Source organism: Sander lucioperca, chromosome 10 (genome assembly GCF_008315115.2).
Source record: "Sander lucioperca isolate FBNREF2018 chromosome 10, SLUC_FBN_1.2, whole genome shotgun sequence".
In the NCBI taxonomy this organism is placed as follows: domain Eukaryota; kingdom Metazoa; phylum Chordata; class Actinopteri; order Perciformes; family Percidae; genus Sander; species Sander lucioperca.
Genome location: NC_050182.1, coordinates 34,678,250 through 34,702,127, shown reverse-complemented (window position 1 = coordinate 34,702,127; position 23,878 = coordinate 34,678,250). Strand labels below are relative to the sequence as shown.

Here is a 23,878-nt window from a genome sequence, read left to right as displayed (position 1 = left end):
GTGTGCTAACAGGCTTGCAACAGGTGAATCAGTTGCTATTAATGTCATCACTACACAATTTCTTAGTAAAACCAAAATTAATTAAACTGCTTTGTTTTCTTTTTGCCATGGCTATATGATGCTAACTGCAAAATGGATTTCAAGGACTTTGCGCGCCGATTAATGGCCTCCAACTTTAATATTTTTTCTGCGAATCTTTGAGTTAACATGTACTAAACATGAGTTGAATTTGCACCGCAGCTCCACCTTATTTCTTATGACAAGAATAGCATCTATATTTATCTTTATTGAAGTGAATTAGATCACGGTCATGCATGAATGAATGATATTTTTGCAATTTTACACATAATAATCCACGATGATCACATTATACAAAACTGAAATTGCACGTCAAAATGACACATTGTCAATATTTTTAGAGACCCCCCAAAATTTTACAAATCACGTTTTCAGGAGAGACCATGTCGTATTAAGGGGAGCTGAGTTCCCCCTAGCTCCCCCGTAGTTCGCACCCTGTACATGCCTCTGCTAACTAAAGCATTGTCTTTGTGTGTAGAGTAGAAACAAGTCACTGACACTCACACAACAGCAGAGCTGGCTGATCACTGAAAACACTGACTTTTACCTTCATGTGTGAAATCAAATTTGGATGAATAAACATAGTTAGGGACATTTTTTCATCTGTCAGATGGAAAAAAAATAGCAAAGATATTACACAATTATAAACTATAAACTATTCCGAGGATGTAGAGGGTATGGGTCCCACCCACACACAGAGACCCAAACAGTGATGATTAATTTACAAAGTTTCTTAAAATACAGTGCGTACGTGTCAAGGTAAAAATGTCATACTAACCTGCATATTGAAGAGGAGGATTGTCAGATTTCCCTCTCCTCCTACTCTTTTTCCAAACAAATTACAGAAAAACACACCCACCCTATTAGGCAGCTGCTACCACCAAAAAAAAAACAATCCACTTTCTTTCTACATTATTATTGTACTGATTGTTTAATCTCTGCTTCATTGGGTGAATAAAGTAGGCAAAGAGTGTTTCATCTGTACTTTATCTTAAAAGTTATATATTTATGTCAACATATTTATTTATATAACACTGTACACTGACTGTTAATCTGACTTTTTTTTAGGAGAGGGCAGTCTCATAGCTTTGCTTTGAGCTAAATGAAGCAGAAGTCATTATCATAGCTCACATTCTAGGATATTGATATTTAGCAGGTACTGTTTACCATGTTTACTTTTTTTAGATTAGTTAGCATGCTAACAGTTGGTAACAAGCACTGAAAGCCAAGCTGAAGCTGAAGCTGATACAGGCATGCACAGTAGTAAACCAAAGTATTGGACAAATTAACATTTTAAACTGATGGTGGAGCTAGTTAAAAACGGGTCGCCAAAGTTATAACAATTAATCCTCTGGGCGCCATGAGTGTTTGTACCAAACTTCACGGCAATCCATCCAGTTGAGATTGAAATTTTACAGTGGTGGATTGACCGACAAACCATCATCTATAGAGCAAGTGTGGCTAAAAATGAGATTACAAGAAGGGCTTCTTGGTAAATTTAGCCCATTGTTAAAATGATCTTTGATTACCATCATAATAAAAACAAGTAATATGGTTTGGCATGGAATCTTAAATCAACATCAGCTGTGGGTAAACGTTTTTCTCTTTTGACCGTTTCCAAATTTGGAAACATGATAACAGGTTCAGCTTTAATTCTACAACGGAAGGTACAGCAGGATGCAGTTAGAAATTACGCACATTTCCTTAAACCCTCCTTTTACCACTTACCCACTTAAATTTCCCTTGAATCAAGGCCCCAGTGACAGAGGAAGTCCCATCGTGGCTTCTTCTTGAACATGTCAAGAAGTGCTCTGTTGTGGTCTTGTGTCTCTGTGTTCCACAATGCATCTTGTTCTGAAAGTGGGTCACTGGAAACCTTACTCTCTCAAAAACTTCAATGATTAACCCTGGTTGACATAGCAGAGTTGGAGCTATTACACCGCCGTCAGGCCTAAATCTGTCCTTTACTACATGCTGCTATACATCGTTGCACCAGAGTGTCACTAAATGGCATTAAAAGTTGAATGTCTCTGGGAACAAAGTGCTAGGTAAGCAGTTTAAGTGGTTGTAAACGGTTGAGAGAGAAGGAAACGAAAATTAAACATAATTCAGAGAGAAAGAATATTGATGCCATATATGTTGATGTAGGTTAACAATTCTAATGGTATAGGTACTGTATGCTACCACTTTGAATTGCAAGTGTATTTTCTTGTATAACAGGGTTAGCAGTGCCTTATCTGGTCCAAACCAGTTTTTGTGAGCTCTGAGATTTCTCAGCATGCAGACAAAAAACCCTGAACAAAACATAATTGCTTTAATCTGGCTTTGAGCACTAATACTTCCCAGTTGGCATGAGCCAAAAGTCTATGACTATGCACAAGCGAAAAGGTATTGAACTGAAGGGAGTGAATAAAATAAAGACACTTTAACATACATACTTCATATCAACAAGTGGAATAAGTGGAATATTGAAGTCAATTTCCACTCCACAACTAAATGCACAATAATGCCTTTGAAAGCAAGGGCCATAGACAAGTAACATTAGTTTTTGTTGTTGTTACAATAATCACATTCAACAATATGTCTATAACTAATATAATAGTTAAAATTACAGGTTTGTACAATACAATTCACATGTAAAACTGATCTTGCAGGACACCCAAGCTGATACACTTTCACCTGTAACCTTTGTGTGAACTCTGCCTTGGCCATGGTTTCTAAATTGATTTTGCAAATGTTTCAGTCCTGTTTTATTGCATTTAGACATGTACACTGTGGGCTTGCATGCAATGTGCACCCACACATACTGCATAGCTTGAGTATAAATACTGTACACACTACAGATAAAATCTAAGCAGGCACGCATGCACGCACACATGCACGCATGCGCGTGTGCGCGCACACACACACACACACACACACACACATGCATACACTTCGTGACTTAAGCAATAACCCCTTATGGACTTTTGGATAGTCGGAAATCAATGCCTTGCAGGGTTCAACATGTGTTCATGTCACTCTAAAAATATGATTAAAGCAAAGGCTCAAAAACAACATATTTAGGGTTTTATGACCTGCATTAGAAAAAGCGACCATCAGCGAGAAGAAGGCTACTTCTATATAGTTATTCTTAATGCCTGTCCCTGGGTCCGATTCTCCGCAAAATCAGATAAAACGATTTATGGCCCGCAGACCAGAAGCGCTTATGTGTACATTTTCCTAGGGAAAGTAAAAGGAAAGGAAGCAAAGATTTTTCTTTAGATACATTTTATTAAATACAGTGCGAGACATGGTTTTACGTCAACATTTGAATTTTGGATCATGCAACAAGGCAGGCCTGCTTGGTTCTTTTGTTGAATGATTTTAAAGATTTACAAAGGATACTATAGGTTTACGGCATTTACTATCTAACCGGGACGTGCAAGCATGTTTGCCCAACGGTTGTGGAAAAAGCTTATTAAGCAGAGTAAGATAATTACACGGACGATAACATTGCTGCTGGCCAGTTCGCTATCGTATACGGATCACCAGAAAAATGTGATGTGATCGAGAGCCATTCTGCAAATGCCAACGTTTCGGAAACAATTGGAAAGGATTGCTGTGGACGAAGTCTAAACGTTGATACACTGGTAAGACAACAGTTTAACAATGTATCCAGCTATTCCTGTGTTGTGTGAATAGTCAACTTTATCGACTGTTGCTGCGTACGGAGCTAAGCACCGCTCATGATTGTGATTGGTTTACAGAAATACAAACAAGCATTTTTTTCTCCTTTTCTAGAATGTAAGTGTGGTGTAGCCAGACCATACTCCACAGCGCTGTGGAGATAGGTCTGGCAATACAAGACTACATAAGGTAAGGTAAGAATTTGGTGTCATCAGCATTACTAATCCGGAAACCTAAATTTGCTATACTATGCTGGAGTAGACTTCACAGAATGAATGTTTAGCTGACAAATCTGATACATTTGAGTCAAAATGCCATAATACAATCTGGGGTACTCTAATTGCAAAGGATCCCAAACAATGCCAAGTAAATGTGGTCTTCAATACTCTGAATTGAATATTAGGCCAAAAGAAGATCATTTACTCGATTATATTAGATTTCTTCAGGTAATAGCATTGTAGTAGAAATACTACCACTACCACTATCACAACAGCTGCCGTTTCCAGCGCCAAAGCTCCGCAAGTTGTTGTGCACCTCTGATTTTTTGTAACTCAGTTCAGCATGGTCAGCTGGGAAGACCACAGGGTGTCAAATGGCCTTACATACAGTATGTGTTCAGAGAGAGCCACCACACTGGGAAAAGAAAAAACATGTAGCTGGAGAGTGTGGAAAAACATGAGAGATCGTTTTGTCAAAGCTAAAGAAATGGCTTCATGAAAAGAGTGTTCTTAACAGTGTTACAGGCAGACAGTCATTTTGATTTGGAAATGAACGTTAATGATTAGAGTAGATAAATGTAATGTTTCGCAGTACGCCAGGTTTTATCATGGATGTGTTTACTACTGTTGCCTGGCAGCCTGCTTTCCTTAACTTCCGCTCTTCTTCTCTAGTACGTCTTGCTTATTCACAGATTATTTTGTTTGTACGCCCTCTGGTGTTTCGGAGAATACTGCAACAACCAATGCGTTGAGCATAAACGTCTCCGTGCATGCTGGTAGCGCGCGCGCCATCTACGGAGGCCGGCGGCACGGTGTCATGCATGAGTATAACCAAAGCTTCATGAGACAAAGTTGAAGGTATTTTAAAAACCTAAAAGATTCTGAGATTTTTAGAAAACGCGAAGATGTTGCCCCACTGAGTAGTGGTGAAAACATGGTACATTCAAGTGTTTTAACTCATTCGAAGCAAATGATTCAAAAGCAACATTAATTCATCTTTTCACACCGATGTTACATCCGCAGTTGGAAAAAACATTAGCCACAGACAAACTTTCTGTTTTCTTATTTTCACTGCATCTCTGAATAGCTACAGCTCTTCAACCAAACCACAAAGGTAAACGTTAAACATGTCTACTCCTACAATGACAAAGCAATGATCGTATTTAGCAGACATTGGTGTCTGTTGTTACCCTTTGCTCAGCGAGTCACTCTGGCAATGAGTAATGATGCTCATTAACTATGCCCCTGGAGACGAGCTGTACCAATCATATCGGTGTATCTGATATAGGCGGGCCAGAGGCGAGCTAAACAGATGACGACAGCGCTGCGACGTCGAAGTCCGGAATCAGTCAGTAAACATTGGTCGTAGTGTTATCCAATTGCGTGCAGTGAGATTTTCAAATGCATGCTTGGTGCCGCCCCTCGAATTGGGCCATTTTCATTACTCAATGCCAGACCTTTAATCTTTCAGATTTGGGTCTGGATTTCCAGGCTAGTCGTTGTTACAACACCCAGTCCTTTTACAGTAAACTGCAATCAGTAGAATTTGAAGCTTGGTGTTGGCTATGTTGTATCACAGTCAAATTCTACAACCCATTTGCCTCCCATGTCTTCCTTGTTGAGAGGAGTAAGTAGTCAGTAATATCTCCCACAGCACAAGATGCATTCAACAAACTAAATACAATTTTTAATCATTTAGACAAGCTCTGTTAATACTGAGTGATTTTGGCTTCCCAGGTGGCTCACTAAATTCTACAGCTGCACAGACTGATCTATAGTACAGTAGTACTGTAGGTTTGAAGATAGTTTCCTCAGCAATAAAGCTTCATGCTGGTAAAATACATTTTAGAACAGGGACGTGCACAGACATTTTGGGCGGCAGGGGCTCAAGGAAAAATAAAGGCCTAATAGTTAATAAATAATTATTTATATGAAATGAAACAAAACACTAAATATATTAAGACAACTCTGACTACCTTACCGATTTATCTTATTTCCCTTACACAATTGTTTAATAGTTTTAATATATACTCAACAAAATAATCAGTTCACACAGAGACTTTTTAGTATTCACCAGGTTAATCACAAACAGCAAAGAAACTGTTTTCTATGCTACTAGTTTCAAGTATATATTTAGAATAAGTGACAGCACCAAGGAGAGGGACATCGTTTCACTAAGAATTTGTTTATTTTGCAAATGGCAATAAATCATTTTAATTTCATTAAATTTTGGTGCTATTGAAATAAATAACACTTCAAAAAATCTTTTTTTTATAAAAAATCTCAACAAAAATCTTCACACTAAACTGAAGAAGGCTGTTGCTGCAATTTTGTTAATTTTACAGGAAAAATCACTGCACCAATAATGAAGAAACACTGTTATTATTAGATGAGGAGCCCACGATCCAAATAATGAAGTTACTGTTTAATGCAGGACACTTTTTTCATGTTTTGGTCAATTTTGCTTCCATGTCTTCTTTAACTCTATGGGAATAAAACTTCCAAAATACATATTTAGATGGTATTTGATTTAGGCTGCATCTGTAAATATCTTCTAAATGAATCTACATATTTAAACCTAACATTTAAGGGGAAAGACTCTTAACTCATTAACTGGGGAAGTTCTGTGCTAATATGTTTTGTTATTTTGTTTATCCTGTTGACCTGCAGTACCTTGTCAAATGAATGCAAATTACTGCATTTGAATTAGTTAATGCCTAATTTGCATATCATGAAATGATAATGTGGCGATTGTGATGACGTTATTAGACACATATTTTACTGTAGCTGTTCACCTGGAGTGCCTCCATTTAGTACAGTACATTAGTCTGTAGGGCCATGATGCCTCGGCTGAACCTTAGCTAACTTATTACATTAGCTAGTAGCTCATGCATGTTAGTAAGACAGAGGTTTACTATTTGTTTTGTCTTCCGACTAATTAGCTGTAAACTCGAGGCACTGGCTGCTTAGTCTTTTGTTCATCACCACTCACCTCCACACAAGCCAAGAAAAACTTTCTGGGGTAGGAGCTGGAAGGGACTGCTGTCTCTCTGCCTGCCCTCCTGCCTCTCTGTGTGTGTGTGTGTGTGTGTGTGTGTGTGTGTGTGTGTGTGTGTGTGTGTGTGTGTGCGGCACGCACTGCTGACAAGGAGACGCATCGCAGATAGAGAGAGAAAGAGAGAGAGAGACAGAGAGAGAGAGAGAGAGAGAGAGAGAGAGAGAGAGAGAGAGAGAGAGAGGGCTCGACAAAGTCTCATCTCCCGATCTGATACTTTCATTTTTTAATTAAATAAATACATTTGTTTGACAGGGAAGCTGTGTGCAAAGGAATATATATATATATATATATATATATATATATATATATATTCCACTATGACTGCAAACAACTGTGTTGATTAAGAGGTCCCTGTATGAATGCACACAGACCATCAGATATTGTTTGGGTTTTGTCTCAGAGGCCGTGAATCTTTTGGAAATGATGTGTGTATACAAACACACACACACACACACACACACACACACACACACACACACACACACACACACACACACACGCACACACACATGCACACACAACACGCCTTTGTCATTTTCTTGGCTTCAGATATATATATATATATATATATATATATATATATATATATATATATATATATAGGCTATATTCATTAAGAAAAAAAAAGAAAGAAAAAAACTGAGCAGAGGAGGAAAAAGGGCAGGTGCTCAAGCCCCTTTGGATGTCTATTTGTGCACGTGCCTGTTTTAGAATAAAACATTGACGTAAAGGTTTCACTTTGGGCTTTTGTATTGCACAATTTGGCATTGTGACATTATCTACAACTACCAGAATCAAACAAGTAACAGCTTGATGAGTTGCATTGCACCGAAGGGCCAATTTCATTTGAATAGGTTGCCAATGTGGGAGTAGTAATCTCACTGTCATAAAAAGGTCGTTATCTTTTACAGTAAATAGGTTTCGATATTGTTCAAACCAAAACCAGATTTATGTTAAATGTTTGTGGTAAAACGATGGTCTTAACAAAAGCACATATTGACCTATGAGGCATCTTAAATCAAACAAAACAATGGCATCAATCTTTGGATTTATTTACCATTGATAGTCACCCTGGCTACGGATTTCTGAAAAGTCAACATACTCTTTCAGCTTACTCGTGCACAACTGTTGCAGAGATTGTTGCCGAGGCACATACACATGCAACTCTAGGCTAACAAGTGGCCCAGCTGGCATCTGCAACTCGACAAATCATCAAATGCATTTACATTCCAGGCTCCAAACGCTTGCAGGAGTAAATAAGAACTAATATACCAGCCAGCAGAGTGATGTTTGTTTGTGTACGTACACCTCGTTACTGTGTCTGTGTCCCTGTGTGTTTGTGTTTGTCTGTGTATATGTATTGTGTACTGAACCCAGGGCAATGAGCATGCTGGCTAATAGAGGTTTTTCCCATGTTTATATGAAAGTGTGCAGCGGCAGAGAGGATTTACAGTAATTGGAGGAGAGGTGAGGCACCAACGGCTCTGCAACAAATAACCTGCTGCCAAGAAAATGACAAAGGCGTGTTGTGTGTGCATGTGTGTGTGCGTGTGTGTGTGTGTGTGTGTGTGTGTGTGTGTGTGTGTGTGTGTGTGTGTGTGTGTGTGTGTGTGTATCATCATTTCCAAAAGATTCACGGCCTCTGAGACAAAACCCAAACAATATCTGATGGTCTGTGTGCATTCATACAGGGACCTCTTAATCAACACAGTTGTTTGCAGTCATAGTGGAATAATTTTGCCACATATCTCAATAGACCATTACCTCCTAATCCCCTGGTCACTTTGTCTCACAATCGTGTCTCAACAAGTGAACTTTAAAGTTTAAAAAAATATTTGTGCTGTACTCAAACAAACAGTTTAGTCTGATTGTATATGTGTAGTTTGCATCAAAATGTGGTAATGTGGAATGTTTATTGTTTGTAATTTTTTCAACAACAAATCCAAAATCACATGCCCAGCTATTCAATTCAATTTTCAATTCAATTTTATTTATAGTATCAAATCATAACAAGAGTTATCTCAAGACACTTTACAGATAGAGTAGGTGTAGACCACACTCTATAATTTATAAAGTCCCAACAATTCTAGTAATTCCCCCAAGAGCAAGCATTTAGTGCGACAGTGGCGAGGAAAAACTCGTTTTTAGGAAGAAACCTTGGGTGGTGAGGAACACTTCCTTTCAAGGAGAAACCTCAGACAGACCCAGGCTCTTGGTAGGCAGTGTTTGACGGTGCCGGTTGGGGGTGTGATGAACAGTGGCAATAATAGTCACAATAAAGATAATGGAACTATGACTAGAAATAGTAGTTATAGTAATTCATGGCGTAGCAGGGCACTGCAGGGCGTTACAGGGTGTAGCAGGGCACTGCAGGGCGTTACAGGGTGTAGCAGGGCATAGCAGGGCGTTACAGGGTGTAGCAGGGCACTGCAGGGCGTTACAGGGTGTAGCAGGGCATAGCAGGGCGTTACAGGGTGTAGCAGGGCACTGCAAGGCGTTACAGGGTGTAGCAGGGCATAGCAGGGCGTTACAGGGTGTAGCAGGGCATAGCAGGGCGTTACAGGGTGTAGCAGGGCATAGCAGGACGTAGCAGGGCACTGCAGGGCATAAACCTATGTGAAAAAGCTATGTGAAAGCAAAAATCTAAACAGAAAATTACAACTGCAATCACACATCCATCTGTATAATTGTCCAATATTTTCATCTTCTAAAAGTGCAGTTGCAGGTTTCGGTGACAAAACATTTTCTTGCTTGCTTTGATGACAAGAAATACAGCACAGTTGTTGCACTTTCAAAACATTTTTTTAGCGGGAGCCAAACCAGAGACTTCTGCTGTCATGGAAGCCAGTGGGCTGATTTTGCAAAAGACATAAAATGAAGATAGAAATTAAAAATACCGAGCAACAAATGTCTCTCTCAATGCTAAACATCCTTTTTACTAACAGTGCTTCAGACAGACTCAAGATGAGAACAAAACACTCCCAGAGCAGCAATGCAGAGGAACTCTTAACATAATCTCATCAAATTAAGAATTAAATTATAAATTTGAGAAAAATGTCAGCTGTATTTTTTTCTGCGCAGACTTGAATGGGTCAGTAAGTAATAGTGAGAGTTCTTCTGCACATAGAATGTGTGCACATAGGACTGACATGCATCAGGTGTGCATATGAGTGTGGGCACATGCGTGTCTGCACATACGCGTTTATATATCTGTATTTTAACTGTGTTTATCTGTGTGCCTGTGTTTACTTAATGATCTTTTGTGCGACTCAAATTGATCTCCTCCCTGCTACTTCTCTTGTGAAAGATTGTTGACCCCAGAGTGTCCCTGTTGTAATCTCCTGACCTGATATCTTTTACAAACATGCGTTTGAGCACTGGAACCATTATCAATTTGTAATTTAGCTAAATACAGTCCAGTCGGTAGACAGGGCGACATTACCGCTGACTCTAATAGAGAGACTCGGATAGAGATTGATGACAAGCTGAAGTTTGATGTAGGCTGTACAACACTGCGAAGGTCAAAAAACTGCAACAGCAAATGTTTTTCTTACAGATACTGTTCAGTTCTAATTTGGATTGTTATGTTTTGCAACTGTTTTATAAAGCTGTTTCTACAGTGCATCCTGTTCTTTGGCCTGATTTGTGTGTTGGGAAACATGCGCAACATCCCATAGGCTGCAGCTCATGATCAGTATGGCGTGTAGGGTCACTGGGTGTGACCAGATGTCAGCTGTTCCGTTGTGTAAGGACCTTATTCTGAATAAGGCTGAGCGCATCCTCAATGACCCTACTCACCGTCTGCTCAACAGGTTCCAACTAAGTTGTCAGGACAATGGAAGGATTCTGCAGAGGAAAATAAGAACAGCTAGATTACCAAGTCTTCTGTTCCTTCAGCAACTGGACTGTTTAATAAGAGGGACAGTACAAAAACACCAAAACTTAGGATCTGATGGTATTTTGGTTAGGGCTATGAGGAATAGTAATATGTATGCAATCTTTGTATGGTGCAGTATAATACTGATAGTAGACATCCGCAGGGATATAGCCCATTGCACAGCGTATTCATTAGTGTGTGTCAGCATATGCTATAGTGAGGGTACTAGGAAGTGCTCTGTGTGTGTGTGTGTGTGTGTGTGTGTGTGTGTGTGTGTGTGTATGTCTCTGTATGTCTGTGTGGGAGGGTATGTCAGACCAGTGTGTGTGTGTGAGTGTGTGGCTCGATGGTGTTTTAACCCCCAACGTCTCCTTCCAGGCAGCGCTGCGACCGTTGACTTCAAGGCACCTAACCCTAACCTTAACCCTAACCCTAACCATTGCCTAATCCTAGTGCGACGTTGGGGGCTTAAAACACCGATAAACAAGTGTGTGTGAGTGAGTGAGTGAGTGAGTGAGTGAGTGAGTGAGTGAGTGAGTGAGTGAGTGTGTGTGTGTGTGTGTGTGTGTGTGTGTGTGTGTGTTGGGGGGGGGATGAATAATGAAGACTTTAGTCTAGACATTCTTATTCACAACACGAATGAATGACACAGAGTCCCTTGAGTGTACGAATGGCTGATAGTTTTTGAATGTCATTTTCATTGATGCTGTTCCTTGTTTCACCACGCACACACACACACACACACACACACACACACATATAAATATGTTGTACTTGCCCAAGACTGTAACAAAATCTAGTCGAACAAGTGACGATATTTGGAAATAACAACCACAAAGCAGCTTTATTGCTTCAACAGCTCAGCATGTTCAGATGATCTGGCCCATTGAGTTTATTTGTGTTTACTCAGTTAATCCTAATGACTGCAGATAGAAGAAACAGACAACTCTGTGATTCTGTTTGAGCATTAGTGTAGAGAGATAATACTCAACATAAATTAATCAAGTCTGAATGGCTTGTATAGATCATATATCAATGGTCAACACTGCAATCAGTAATCACTACATGGTGCTTCTTTGATTAAATCTTGATTTGATGTCTTGAGCCTGTTACAATAATCCTTATAGAGTGGGAGTGGGGCCTGTTAAAATAACGGCCTCTAATGATTGTTGCAGGGAGATAGATTACATCTGTAACTTTCTGTGTGATTGCGTGCACTCAAACTCAATATGTGGGAAAAAAAGCCAACAACAACTCAGACACACGCATATATACAACACACATCATAAACATGAATAGCAGTTCTCTGCTACCAAATTAGGACAACACAACCCCGTCAAACCATTTATCATCAAAACTTTCTGATGGTGCATAGACCCAAAACCTTCCAAATGTTATGTACCCATCGTTATGCACGTTTCCTTCTTTTAGAATTGTCATTTTAAAAGAACAAATCGTTAAACACTTCCCCTTTTATATTGTTCAAGGAAAACCTGAAACAGGCTGCAAGAGAGAAAAGAAAGAGAAAGTGAGAGGGATGAATGTGATGATGAGAAGCAGAAGTAAAAGTACCAATACCACAATGTAAAATACAATATTTATATATACTGTAAAGGTATAGTTTGACATTTAGGGAAATGCACATTGGCTTTCTTGTCAAGAGTAAAAGAGACGATCATTACCAAGGTATACCGGCCACAGCCGGTTAGCTTAACTCAATGCCTGGAAACTGCAGAAGACATGTAGACCAGGGGTCAAAGGTTATATATGACACCATTGACAGGCTACCAAACGACACACTCCGTGTCATTGATTGAAGTTACAGATTTCTCTGGCTTGTTGGAAAAATTTGGGATAGTGTAAGTACACAACTAATATATATATAATACAAGTATAGTTGTTTATAGACATTTTATTGCAGGAATATTACATATTATATCAATAAGATGAATGTATCAGAGTTAAAAAAAAAAAAAAAACTGCAATATTTCCCCCTGAAATGTAGTTGGGTTGCAGATACTCAAGTAAAGTACAATTACAGTTCCTCAGAATTGACTTAACTGGAAATGTAATTAGTTTACTTTTAATCTCTGAGGAGATGGAAAGAGAGGTCAGACATCTGGTAAGACTGAGAGACAGAAACAAAGGCAGGAAGGCACAATGAAAAGACAATCTGACACTCAGACAGACGGAGGCCTTTAACTTTATGTCAAGCCACCTCATTCAGTCACCGATCCACTACCTTGACACAGTAACTGAACTCCAGCCAGATTTAGGACAGAGAGACTGAGCAGGTCACGTTAATGATTCACTAACTCTGGCTTTCAGGACCATTGTGAAATCCTCATGTCAAATACATGTAAAGCTGTTTAGGGAGAAAGGGAGGGTTAATGATGAAAGGGGCTTATCTCAGTGAAGTATAAAATACTCAGGGGGCTGAGACTCTGGACAGGGACAGTGGACACGCTTCTTCAGCACTGAACCTCCAAACCATCTACTCTCTCTTTCTCCTTTTCCCAGTTTACCCTCATCTTCAATCAGCCATGGGAGTTGCCTACAGTGTTGGAGAGTAAGTTAAATGAATCATCAAGAGAGCTGTGAACATTGTTATGCTGGGTCCTGAATATGGTGATGTTATCTGGAGTTTAATCACACGGTATTTTGATTTGCTTGTTTTAACATTTAAGCAAGAAAATGTGAGCTTAGAATCGCAAAAGCTTTAATTGCAACATGATTTTAAAAGTTTATTCGAGGTCATGCATACGATGTAACCCTTTTGCAAAGGTATAGTGATTAGAGTTCTTGGTGGTGTATGTATTACTACGTGTGCAAAGGAAGAAACAGGGAGTTATTCCAGTCATCCCATGGTAGAAAGTGGTTGTTGCAGTGTAGATTGGCAGGAAGAGAAAGAGGGATTAAAAGTAGGTTTATATAAAATAATTGCTACTTCTTTCAATATTAAATGGATTTTCTGGATTTCAGTAATGAATTGCTCAGAAGTGGCTCTCTTTTGGAAACCTGTAGGTGGCAGAATCCATCTTAAAAAATAACTCCAAAAAAAGGGCTTCTTAATTTTCACTCTGTCCTCACCTCGGATATCCCCAGCCCAGCATGATTAATGCTTAAATCATTTAAAGAATGCTTCACCTTCCTATGAATCATGTCCAGGCACGATTTAAAAGATAATAGTCTTGTGAGTGGCATTTGCTCAACTTTCAATTTGTTTTTTTCTTATGGGAAAGGTTGGGTCATTAATGCTTTACAGTTGCAGTGAAATTACATGCTCAGTAGAAGAAGTCAAGGATTGATTTACTGAAATGCAGTTAAGATTATGTAACACACAGTGATTCTGCTTTAGTTGAATTATTTGTAACCTCAAAGTGGTGATTGATGTTATAAGCCCTTTGCTTTTCATATTAAAAAACTACTCATTTTAGCCTTAGCAGGCCACCTGAATAAATCTGTTCAGGTAAACGGTGATTGTCTATTCATAAAAGAATTTTCATTTTGCTTCAACAGGGTCGACCACCTCTACACCTTCTTTGTACAGTGGTCCCCAGAAATCTACACTAAGGGCAACAAAAAGCACCACCAGCCCCGTTTCTTCATCAGAGAGAAACATCAGAAGCGCTATCTGGTAGTGAAGAAGAACAAGGTGGCTGTGATCAACAAGCTCCTCAGTAAACCTGTCGACCCCACTGCTAAAAACTGGGAGGTAAGGTTTGCATGAAAACACACACACACACACACACGGTTAAAGATTAAATAAAAGCCCTCTGTGGCTCTTTAACTGCAGGATAACATCAGGGCAGGACAATAAACCTCTACAGTTAAACATTTTTTTTAACATTTGTAAATGCATTGGTATATAAAAACCACCAAGTATCCCTGGTTTACAGTAACTGAGGCACCAACGTGCCTGGCAGTTATCCCAGAGGTTGTGGGAAATCCCAGTCTCTATATATGGACATCCTTCCTATCTCAATCTCCCTCCCATTTTCCCAGAGCCGCGCTTCACTTTCCTGTTTGAGAGAAAAGAAACTGTTACGTATCAGAGCTAACCAATGAGAAGCCTCTCCACTTAAGTTGCAAACCAATAGCATTTACAAAGTATATATAGCCCAGATGCAACACAAGGGATGGATGTGGTACATGTGGTACTGCAGAGCGCAGAGCGCAGAGCTTGACAGAGAAATCAGGAAGAATGAAGCTGCTCTCAGACAATTTCAAGGTGTTTTATTTTGCCAGTGACTTTGTGGAGCCGTATGTTGAGGTAGGACCACTATACTGCATGTTATTATGTTAGGAGATGTGCTGTATTTATGGGGTAAAATATACTTTACCCTGGGGTAAAAAAAAAAAAATGTCATCATTATCCATCCTTCCTAGACAGCTTGCGATCCAGTAATTCCAGTTATGAATTCAGCAATCCAGTTGTGAATTTACTGTCAATGAAGTTGTGTTAAACTTACCTGCATCTACTGCATCTACTGTTGGAATAAAATATTTACCCTTTAGAATTTACGTGTGCACTGTCTGTAAATGAGTCGTTCAACCACAAGTTTCTGTATGTACTGTAGGGGAAAGTCTCATTTTGTCTCATCTTGTGTCCTCCTCCAGATCATCACACTGAAGGACTCCAAGCGGCGCCAGAGTCTGTGTAGCTCGGTGGACTCTGAGGCAGAGGAGCCCGAGTACCAGGAGGAAGCTGAAGGTGCTCTCCCTGTCCTGTGTGACTGCAGCCAGCTGCTGGGTGACCAACACCTGGAGAAAGTAAGTTATACCCGACAACATTGCAAAAAAAAATCTGAGTAAGTGATTTAGCAATGATTTACAGCCATCAACTCGTTTTGTTGTGATAATTACTTTTATATCTTTCAGTATGACATCTTTTGATTAACATCTCTTTTTTCCAACAGCTTGCTGCTCACATGCCAGCAAGGACCCAGGGCTATCCTTGGCAACTGGTCTACAGCACAGCCATCCATGGGAGCAGTCTGAAGACTATCTACAGGAATATGGCAAGCCTGGACAGCCCTGTGCTGCTGGTTATCAAAGACATGCATAATAAGGTTGGCATCTTTATCTTAACTCTCCAATGCTTTTAATTAAACAAATGACTGATACCCTGGTTAATAGTGTATCTGTGAGTACTCCTTTAATGACCCAATGTCTTGGTCTTTTCAGGTATTTGGGGCATTTTCTTCTGATCCATTCAAAGTCAGTAAATACTGCTATGGCACAGGGGAAACCTTTCTGTTCAGCTTCAACCCTGACTTCCAGGTAAGAGTGGAGTTTCCTGTGTGGTTAGAAACTTATCTACCAGCTAGTCTGAGAACTGCTGTATTTATAGTACAAGTAAAGTTTGCAATCATTTAACAGTTATTCTTTAGCTAAGAAACTAAACACAATCTCTGGAAAGAAATAACTTTCAGAAAAGGATCAAAAATACATTTTGCATGTGCATGTGACATATTTTGAAACTTGTGCAATGGGTTTGAGTACAAGTGCCTTAAGTCTTTTATTTGGCATTTTCCCAGATATACAGGTGGAGTGGCGAGAACTCCTACTTTGTGAGCGGCAACTTGGAATCTCTGCAGATTGGTGGAGGGGGGTAAGTTATGTGGTTGTTGACTGCCCCTATGAAATATAGACATACACACTTAAAAAAAGAAAGAAAAGAATAGGTCTGTTGGTGTTATAAAGAAATAAAAGCAAGATCATAAAATAATAACTTTAACTGTGACATATCCGAGATTACAGCACCTGGTATCTCAAAGCATAAAACATTAACAGCTTTTAAAAGATTTGACATTAAAGTGTTTTTTTTTTTCTTGGTCTGTAGGGGCGGATTTGGCCTGTGGCTGGATGCTGATCTGTACCATGGTTCAAGCTTCTCCTGTCCCACATTCCGCAATGCGTCGCTCTCCACACAGGAAGACTTCATTATAAAAGACCTCGAAGTCTGGACTGTGGGAACTTAGGGGACAACATCTGAAAAGACCCCACTGTCCTGACTGGAGTTACAGAACTTCCAAAATTTCAAGGTGTACATGTGGTTTTGGCCACTACTGTACAAAACCTGAAAGAGCAGGTGCTGTCATCTGGGCACCTGGCTCAGATTAGCCCACATACAGAAGTAAAAGTCTTTTGGTTCTCGTGCCGGACTTTCGGTTTATGCTGGTGTGATCTGTGCCTGTTCAAGACAAGTGGCCAGATGAAATCCTGTAATTCAGGGTCCTGCTGCTTTAAACTACCGGCTATTCATCAATAGCCCCGTGCTAAGATGAGTCAGTCACTGGCATCTGATGCTTTAAGCCCTCCATGCCCTCCCTTTCTTGTGGGGAGCATTATAATACAAAGTTCACAGAAACACTGTTGAATAAAAAAGTGTTTAATGACTGTAAGCGCATTCAGAATTTAAGGAAAAAAAATCTTTTTCTGTCTAACAGCCACATGTTTGTGAAATTTAAAATGTGTTTACAGTGTGTGTAAGGTTTATGAAACATACTTGGCACATAAGGGGCCATATAAACTAAAAGGTTAAACAATTAATTTATTGTAAAAACATGATAGTACGCACAATAGTAACATGATAGTACGCACAATGTCCTAAATGGACTCTAATTGTACTTGTTTTTTTTCTAACGAGATGTCTGGCTTTAATGTTGTTCTCCATTTGAAAACTACTGCTGCAGATGAAGACCTAACCACTCAGGTTGAAAAATAAAAGCATTAGGTTGCACTATAAAAACGTATCGTCTGTGATGTGTGATTGTTTTTGGAAAGTGGGACGCCTGCCTGCATATTTGCATGAATAGACAATATAGGAACATTTTTTACATACTTTTATTATCAATTTATCGAAATGTATTTTAAGACAATCTAAACAGAAAAGCAACATTTGTTTGTATAGTTTATTTCACATTTTAATGTTTGTGTGCAAATCAGTCTGCTGCAGGTAGCACAGGCGACAACAACGGAAACTAAAAAGTGTGTATTCTGTCGATATGATTTGCTGATACCAAATCTAATCAAGTATTCATTTTTATAATATTTGCGTTCATTTGTGAGCATAATGTAGGCCACAAAAAGACCACATTAGATATAGTGAAGCAACTTAAATGTATGTTTGACAGCAGAATATTTTTACTTAACAAAGTAGGATTTATTTTAATTCCCAACAAGAACAAAATAGTTTCAAGTAACACAACTTGGAGAGTTTGATTTGATTTATTTAGCATATGGCTGTTAAGAAACAGTCATATCCACAGAGTCAGCAACCCTCATTACAATGTGACAAAATTGTGAATTAAAATGTAGGGAAGACAAATTCTAAGCAGTTAATGTACACTGATAAACTGAATGTGAAGGTCCATCATGCCAGAAAATAGAGGTAGAACATTTTTAAAAACAGGTTAAATGAGTTACCAAATATATGTTAAACCCATAGACTGTATATATTAACAGTCTATGGTTAAACCAGAGCCATACTCTCTGGGGGCAGCTTCTTCTCTTAGCTGCGTGTCCATTCTGTAGAATGTGTCCACAGGGAACGTCATTTCCAGGCTTCCCCAAAAACATTCAAAACATCCTGCTGGTTTCCCATAAGGAGCGGTGAAATGCATCCAGGAAATGCGAATCAGGGGCATCCAGCATCGCCACCTCTTGAAACTCCCGAAAATCTTTTAAACTGACTGTTGTCCATTTAAAATAAAGACAGATCTAGCAACTGCATAGTTGTTTTCTCGCTCAAATATTTTTCAGAAACACATTTCGGTGAACTATTTTCGTAAAATAAGTTTCCAAACGAGCCGCCATTATGGTCCCGGGGCTTGAAATCCCGGAACGACCACCCACCATATGGGTGTACTTGAGAACAGCCAGAGCCCGTCTATTAAGGCATTCTCAGGAACAGTTTACGTGCTTGTTTGTCCAGGAAGTTTACCGGAGGTGCATCTCACTTTTCTTAGGCTATTTGATAGCTCGTTCATACACTATAATAACGTGCGTGCAACTTTGAATGCAGAACTAAAATCCTAAATTATTTTGGTATGGTGAAAATGAGAAGTTTGACTGAGTGGCAGAGTATAGTTTTATTTCTAAATATGGGAAATTAAGCAAACGGAATACACACATGCAATATGAGATCAGTTTATTTGATAATTCAAGTATGAAGGCATACAGTATTCATGTTTTTCTATAATTTGTCTCACCCCTTTTTTGGGCTGGACATATGGACCGCAGAGCCCCATGAGTGAAATATCTGCTACCTTGGACATACTTTAATGTTTCTTTATCTAAATAGTTGTAGCCAACATAGGCTACCAGGTGGTCAATTTGAGAATTTATCAGCAGTCAGGTGGGTTGAAAAGTTATTTGAAAATCTGCAGGGAAGTATAATCACGGTTGCATCTGTACCATCAGCAGTAATGAGTAAATATACAAATATCCTACAAATCAATGATCACAAACAAATCCTCTCTGTTAGCAGCTAATTAGGCATGAGGTCTTGTGGATTTAATCTTGGAATTAGGACAAAGATTTGGTTAATAAACAACTTTTTAAGTTACGGTTTTGCATACTCACAAGACACATGAATTGGTATACAATCATATGTTTATCAGAATAGACCCGAATTGGTGTGCTATAAATGGATTACATCAAAATAGATATTTTTTTCATTGTTGGCAGTCATTGCCTGTTTGACTACTTTTACTTACACTGACCAACAGGACCAACAGGTGGCTTTGTGTGCATTTACAGTAAAGCCTCGAGAAATGAACCAATTTGCTGCAAATCTTCATGCTTCACGAAGCTTTCGCCATCACTGGCGACTCCTCGCGTCAAAAAACGGCACTGCTGTGGACACTTAAGAGAACGGTGGATCGACAATCTTTCGGTTTCCCCTTGTGAGCTCGTCGACCTCTGTAATCGACTGTGCAGGTCTTACCTTTGACAGTTCATTGTACAACAATGGCAGGAGTCGAGGCTACACAACCTGATCAGGTTTCCAAAACCAGCAGCGTGCCAGCTGAAGGATATGAAAAGAAATGTATTTTCTGCAAGATCGTAAACAATGAAATGGGCACGGAGCTTCTTCACTGTGTAAGAATATTGCAATGTTTAAACAATACGAAGTGCTAAGCTAGCTAGCTTTAGCATGCTTTCTTGTTAAACAGCTGGGTTAAGAAGCAGCGTAACGGTACTGCAGTATGGTTCTGTAACACATAGCGTTAGTGGCTTTTTGAATATTGGGCTAGATTTATTGTTTAATTTTCTTTAAGACTATGTAAGTTGTGTGCAGTAATTGAACTACCACATGTTTATTGAGTGCTTAACTAGCCACTAACTACGCTAGTTTGTAGTTTTATGCTGGTCTATTGCAGGGTGTACCTCAGCACTCAAACGTTTTCACATATAAGGACTCTAAATAAATACATTTTATGGGATCCCCTCAAAGACACACTCACTGGAGCTTCCAGTTTGGAAACCACAGCTTTGGGAGAGACGATAAAGAGCTGAAAAGAGACTTTCGCTAGGTGACTTGGTGATTTTTTTAAACTAACAACAAAGCTAACTAACATGTAGTTAAAAAAAATAAGTTGCACTTAACACCACAGTCCCCACCATTCTACCCTTTCTTTCCTTCCAGCTGATTTATTCATTTGTATTTGCTGACTTGCTCATTTATCTGCGCTGCAGGACGAGGAGATCTCATGTTTTAGAGACATTAAACCTGGAGCTCCCCACCATTACCTGGTCGTCCCAACCAAACACGTAGGGAATTGTAAAACACTCAGCAAGGAGCATGTGCCTTTGGGTAAGGTTTAAACTACACACCGTATTTACCGATGCTTGTTGAAACGGTTGCACTTTGAAAATAATTGTATAGATTACTGCATGTTGCTGCTAAATTCAATTGCACTGACAGGTCATTGCTAACCGATCATGTGGACTGGTGTTAACTACTCTGCAGCTGAATAAAATATAGTTGGCTTATTTGTAATGGCAAATTACATGTGTTTTTGCTTTTGTTGTCATAACCAGTGAAGCGGATGGTCGAGACAGGGAAGGAGATCCTCCAGAAAAACAACGTAACAGACCTCAGCGATGTCAGGTGAACTACATTCAGTGGTACATTTTCTGGTTCACAGCTCTTCACACTAGTGACTCAGGAATGTAAGTGCTACGACGTGACTACCACAAAAGGAACATCCCCAAACATTTTTAGTGAAACAACTTTTGTCACTCGATGACATAAACCTCAGGTAAAGACCCAGTTCAGGTTTTCTGTTAAGAAATAGTGACTGACAAATTATTTCGAGGTGAATTGTCCCCCTTTAAGAACAACCAATACTAATAATCAATACTACAGCATGCCCGTCTAGACAGAAGAACAAGCAAACAATCCACAGTGATGCCAGGAGCTGATTTTAACATACTCATCAGTACACATCATCACAGTATCAGTTCAACAATGTAAACTATGAACTGTCTTTACCTAGAGAACAGTAGTACTTAATCTAATGGAAATTGTTATTGATATGTAGACTGATGTATAATTCTTACTGACTGATCATTACGCTTTGCTAACATATACTGTATGTTGCTTTGTTGACGTAACAATTTAGAAAACGCTTATCATATCTTAAACCATGGTGCCTGTGTGCATTGATTCCCTTTCCCTTGTCTGCAGGTTCGGTTTCCACTGGCCCCCATTCTGTTCTGTCACACACCTACACCTTCATGTCCTGGCACCTGCCAGTCAAATTGGCTTCATGTCCCGCCTCTTCTACAGGCTCAACTCTTATTGGTTTATTACGGTAAGCCTCCTCATCATTATTTATTCTGTGCTCCAATACTAAACACGCAATGGTATATAAATTAAGGATTAGTAAAGATAAAATAATTGCTTCTCAATCTCAAGTGTGTGCACCATCAGGCTACATTTAAGCAAAATAGGTTGACTGTCATCTTACCACGTGAAAATGTGTTTTCTTCATAAAGTGTCTCTCATGCAGGCAGCGTGGTTTAAATGTGTAAGGACTGTTGAGCTAGTGATTTAGTAATTGATGAATGACCCACCCCACTTTGTTTTTTATTGTTATTTTTCTCATTCTGAAATTAGTAGTTTCAGGCGTCTCAACCAGTAACCGATGCAATAGAGTGTGTTCACTTTCTCTGCACAAAGTTCAAAAGTATCGATGTGTGTATAAAAAAATGTAGTGATTTATTGGCTTATATTAACTGTTGGATAAACATGTCACTTTTACACCCAATCCTCATTTTCATATATGTATTTAGTGCTATATTCTATTGATGTCATCCCAGCTAATCTTACATCTTATTGTCATATCTTATTATTGTAATTTTATCTTTTATATGACTAGTGGTCTTATTGTGGCAGCTAGTGCTTTTATTGCTGAGCTGACCTGTTCTCTCATTAAATACATTTCATTGTACCCTTGACCCTGTATTAACCTACACATGACTAATAAAACTTGAAACTGAAACTTACACTTCATTTGAAATGAAAGCCAGGCTCTTCCCCACTGTTGCACAAGGGGTTTACATTTCTAAAAGCTGTTATTATAAATGTAAATGACTTTACTATATTATGCTATTTAGTTTAGTAATTAGTGACAACAACCCTGTGGTGCCACCATACTTTAGTTTATGCAAGTGGAGTTTTAAATCTAATTTCCATCCTGTCCACATTTGTTCATGTTTTCCAGGCAGACCAGCTGATTGAGCTTCTTAACTCTAAGGGAGAGACCAACTAATCCCTCGCTTTGGATCCAGTTCTGACAGTACTTGACTTTGATGTGACTGAAACATCCACCTTCTTGCAGATGTCATGTTGGATGATACACTCTCACATAAAGTTGCTGTCTGTTTGGTCAGAGCTAATGACATTATTTTAAACTGGTGACGTTTGTAACCAGAGACCACTTTTCAGACTGGAAGCAAACTGAAGGCTTGAATGAAGCCAAATCTTTTTTCTTGCTACTTGCGACATGTCACACAAATGATTTTTTAAATGTTTTTTTACAGAAGGAGTTTATTAAATCTCAATTAATCCGCCATAAAAAAATGCATTTACTTTATGGACCAAGTAGCATACGGTGTGATTCCCCTGTTTTCATCTGGTAATCGCCAAAGAAAATGTTGAAGGCGTTATTTCTTTTTACTGAATGGAAAGGTGAGTACAACAATAGATAGCCAATATAATTATAAGCTGTTTTATTTCCTGGCATGCTTAATGCTTTGAAAATCAGATTTTATTCATGTGTAATTGAGAAAAAAAGTATAAGTAAGACAAATTAATTTGTCTAATTCACATTTTGACGTAAAACGTTGGATAGTTGTGTAACGAAGGTTCCTCAGCTATGTTGAGTTATCTCATAATTTTGTGGCCTTGGTGAAGTGGGTCAAAGCCCAGAGTATTATTAACTATTTACAAGGCTCCTTTACAGTGGAAGCAGCTAAGTGATCCTCTAACACTGTAAAGTATGCTAAATGATCTCAACAAACACTAAAATATAGCCAGGTATCTGTTTATACATGCTCATCTCACGTTTGATTTGATACAATGTCCTAGGATTGTGTTAAGATATATAAGATGAACTAACGGTATTGTGCATGAAGTGAATATGCCATACGATACTACTGTATATTAAGGAATGTAAAGACAGAAAACCAAACTGTATGTACTGTACACAAGTGTATGCACTTTAAGAATTAATTTAACTTGGAATAAATAATACATTGCTGCTCCTCGGTGTGTTCCTACTATAGTGAGTCCTAGATATCAGTTTACACTTTTCTCCCAGTCATTAGTTTAACTACTCCAGTCAGTGCTTACAGTTCACAAAGCATCCACAGTAACACAATAACATGCAGGACGCTGTTACTTTTCTTTCTTTATTATAATACCATAAGCAGTACTTGCTAATTGATCAATCTACTTCTGCC

The 23,878-nt window shown here is 38.9% G+C and overlaps 2 protein-coding genes across 4 annotated transcripts; both read left to right on the top strand.

The window, feature by feature from the left end:
- Positions 1–13,328: 13,328 nt before the first annotated feature.
- Positions 13,329–17,656, top strand: LOC116035344 (nuclear receptor coactivator 7). 3 transcript variants are annotated; one of them, XM_031278381.2, is made up of 7 exons: positions 13,329–13,469; positions 14,420–14,615; positions 15,521–15,673; positions 15,820–15,972; positions 16,088–16,183; positions 16,441–16,514; positions 16,746–17,656. In XM_031278381.2, the coding sequence occupies exons 1-7, from the start codon at positions 13,444–13,446 to the stop codon at positions 16,882–16,884; spliced, it is 837 nt and encodes a 278-aa protein (XP_031134241.1). In that variant the 5' UTR covers positions 13,329–13,443; the 3' UTR covers positions 16,885–17,656. The 3 variants fall into 3 exon arrangements, with proteins under 3 accessions (XP_031134241.1, XP_031134240.1, XP_031134242.1); XM_031278380.2 differs by having other exon boundaries at positions 13,459–13,556; XM_031278382.2 differs by lacking the exons at positions 13,329–13,469; positions 14,420–14,615 and adding an exon at positions 14,661–15,173.
- Positions 17,657–19,793: 2,137 nt separating this feature from the next.
- Positions 19,794–23,681, top strand: hint3 (histidine triad nucleotide binding protein 3). Its single transcript, XM_031278356.2, has 5 exons — positions 19,794–20,008; positions 20,606–20,723; positions 20,951–21,020; positions 21,600–21,726; positions 22,639–23,681. The coding sequence occupies exons 1-5, from the start codon at positions 19,877–19,879 to the stop codon at positions 22,684–22,686; spliced, it is 495 nt and encodes a 164-aa protein (XP_031134216.1). The 5' UTR covers positions 19,794–19,876; the 3' UTR covers positions 22,687–23,681.
- The last annotated feature ends 197 nt before the right edge of the window (positions 23,682–23,878 follow it).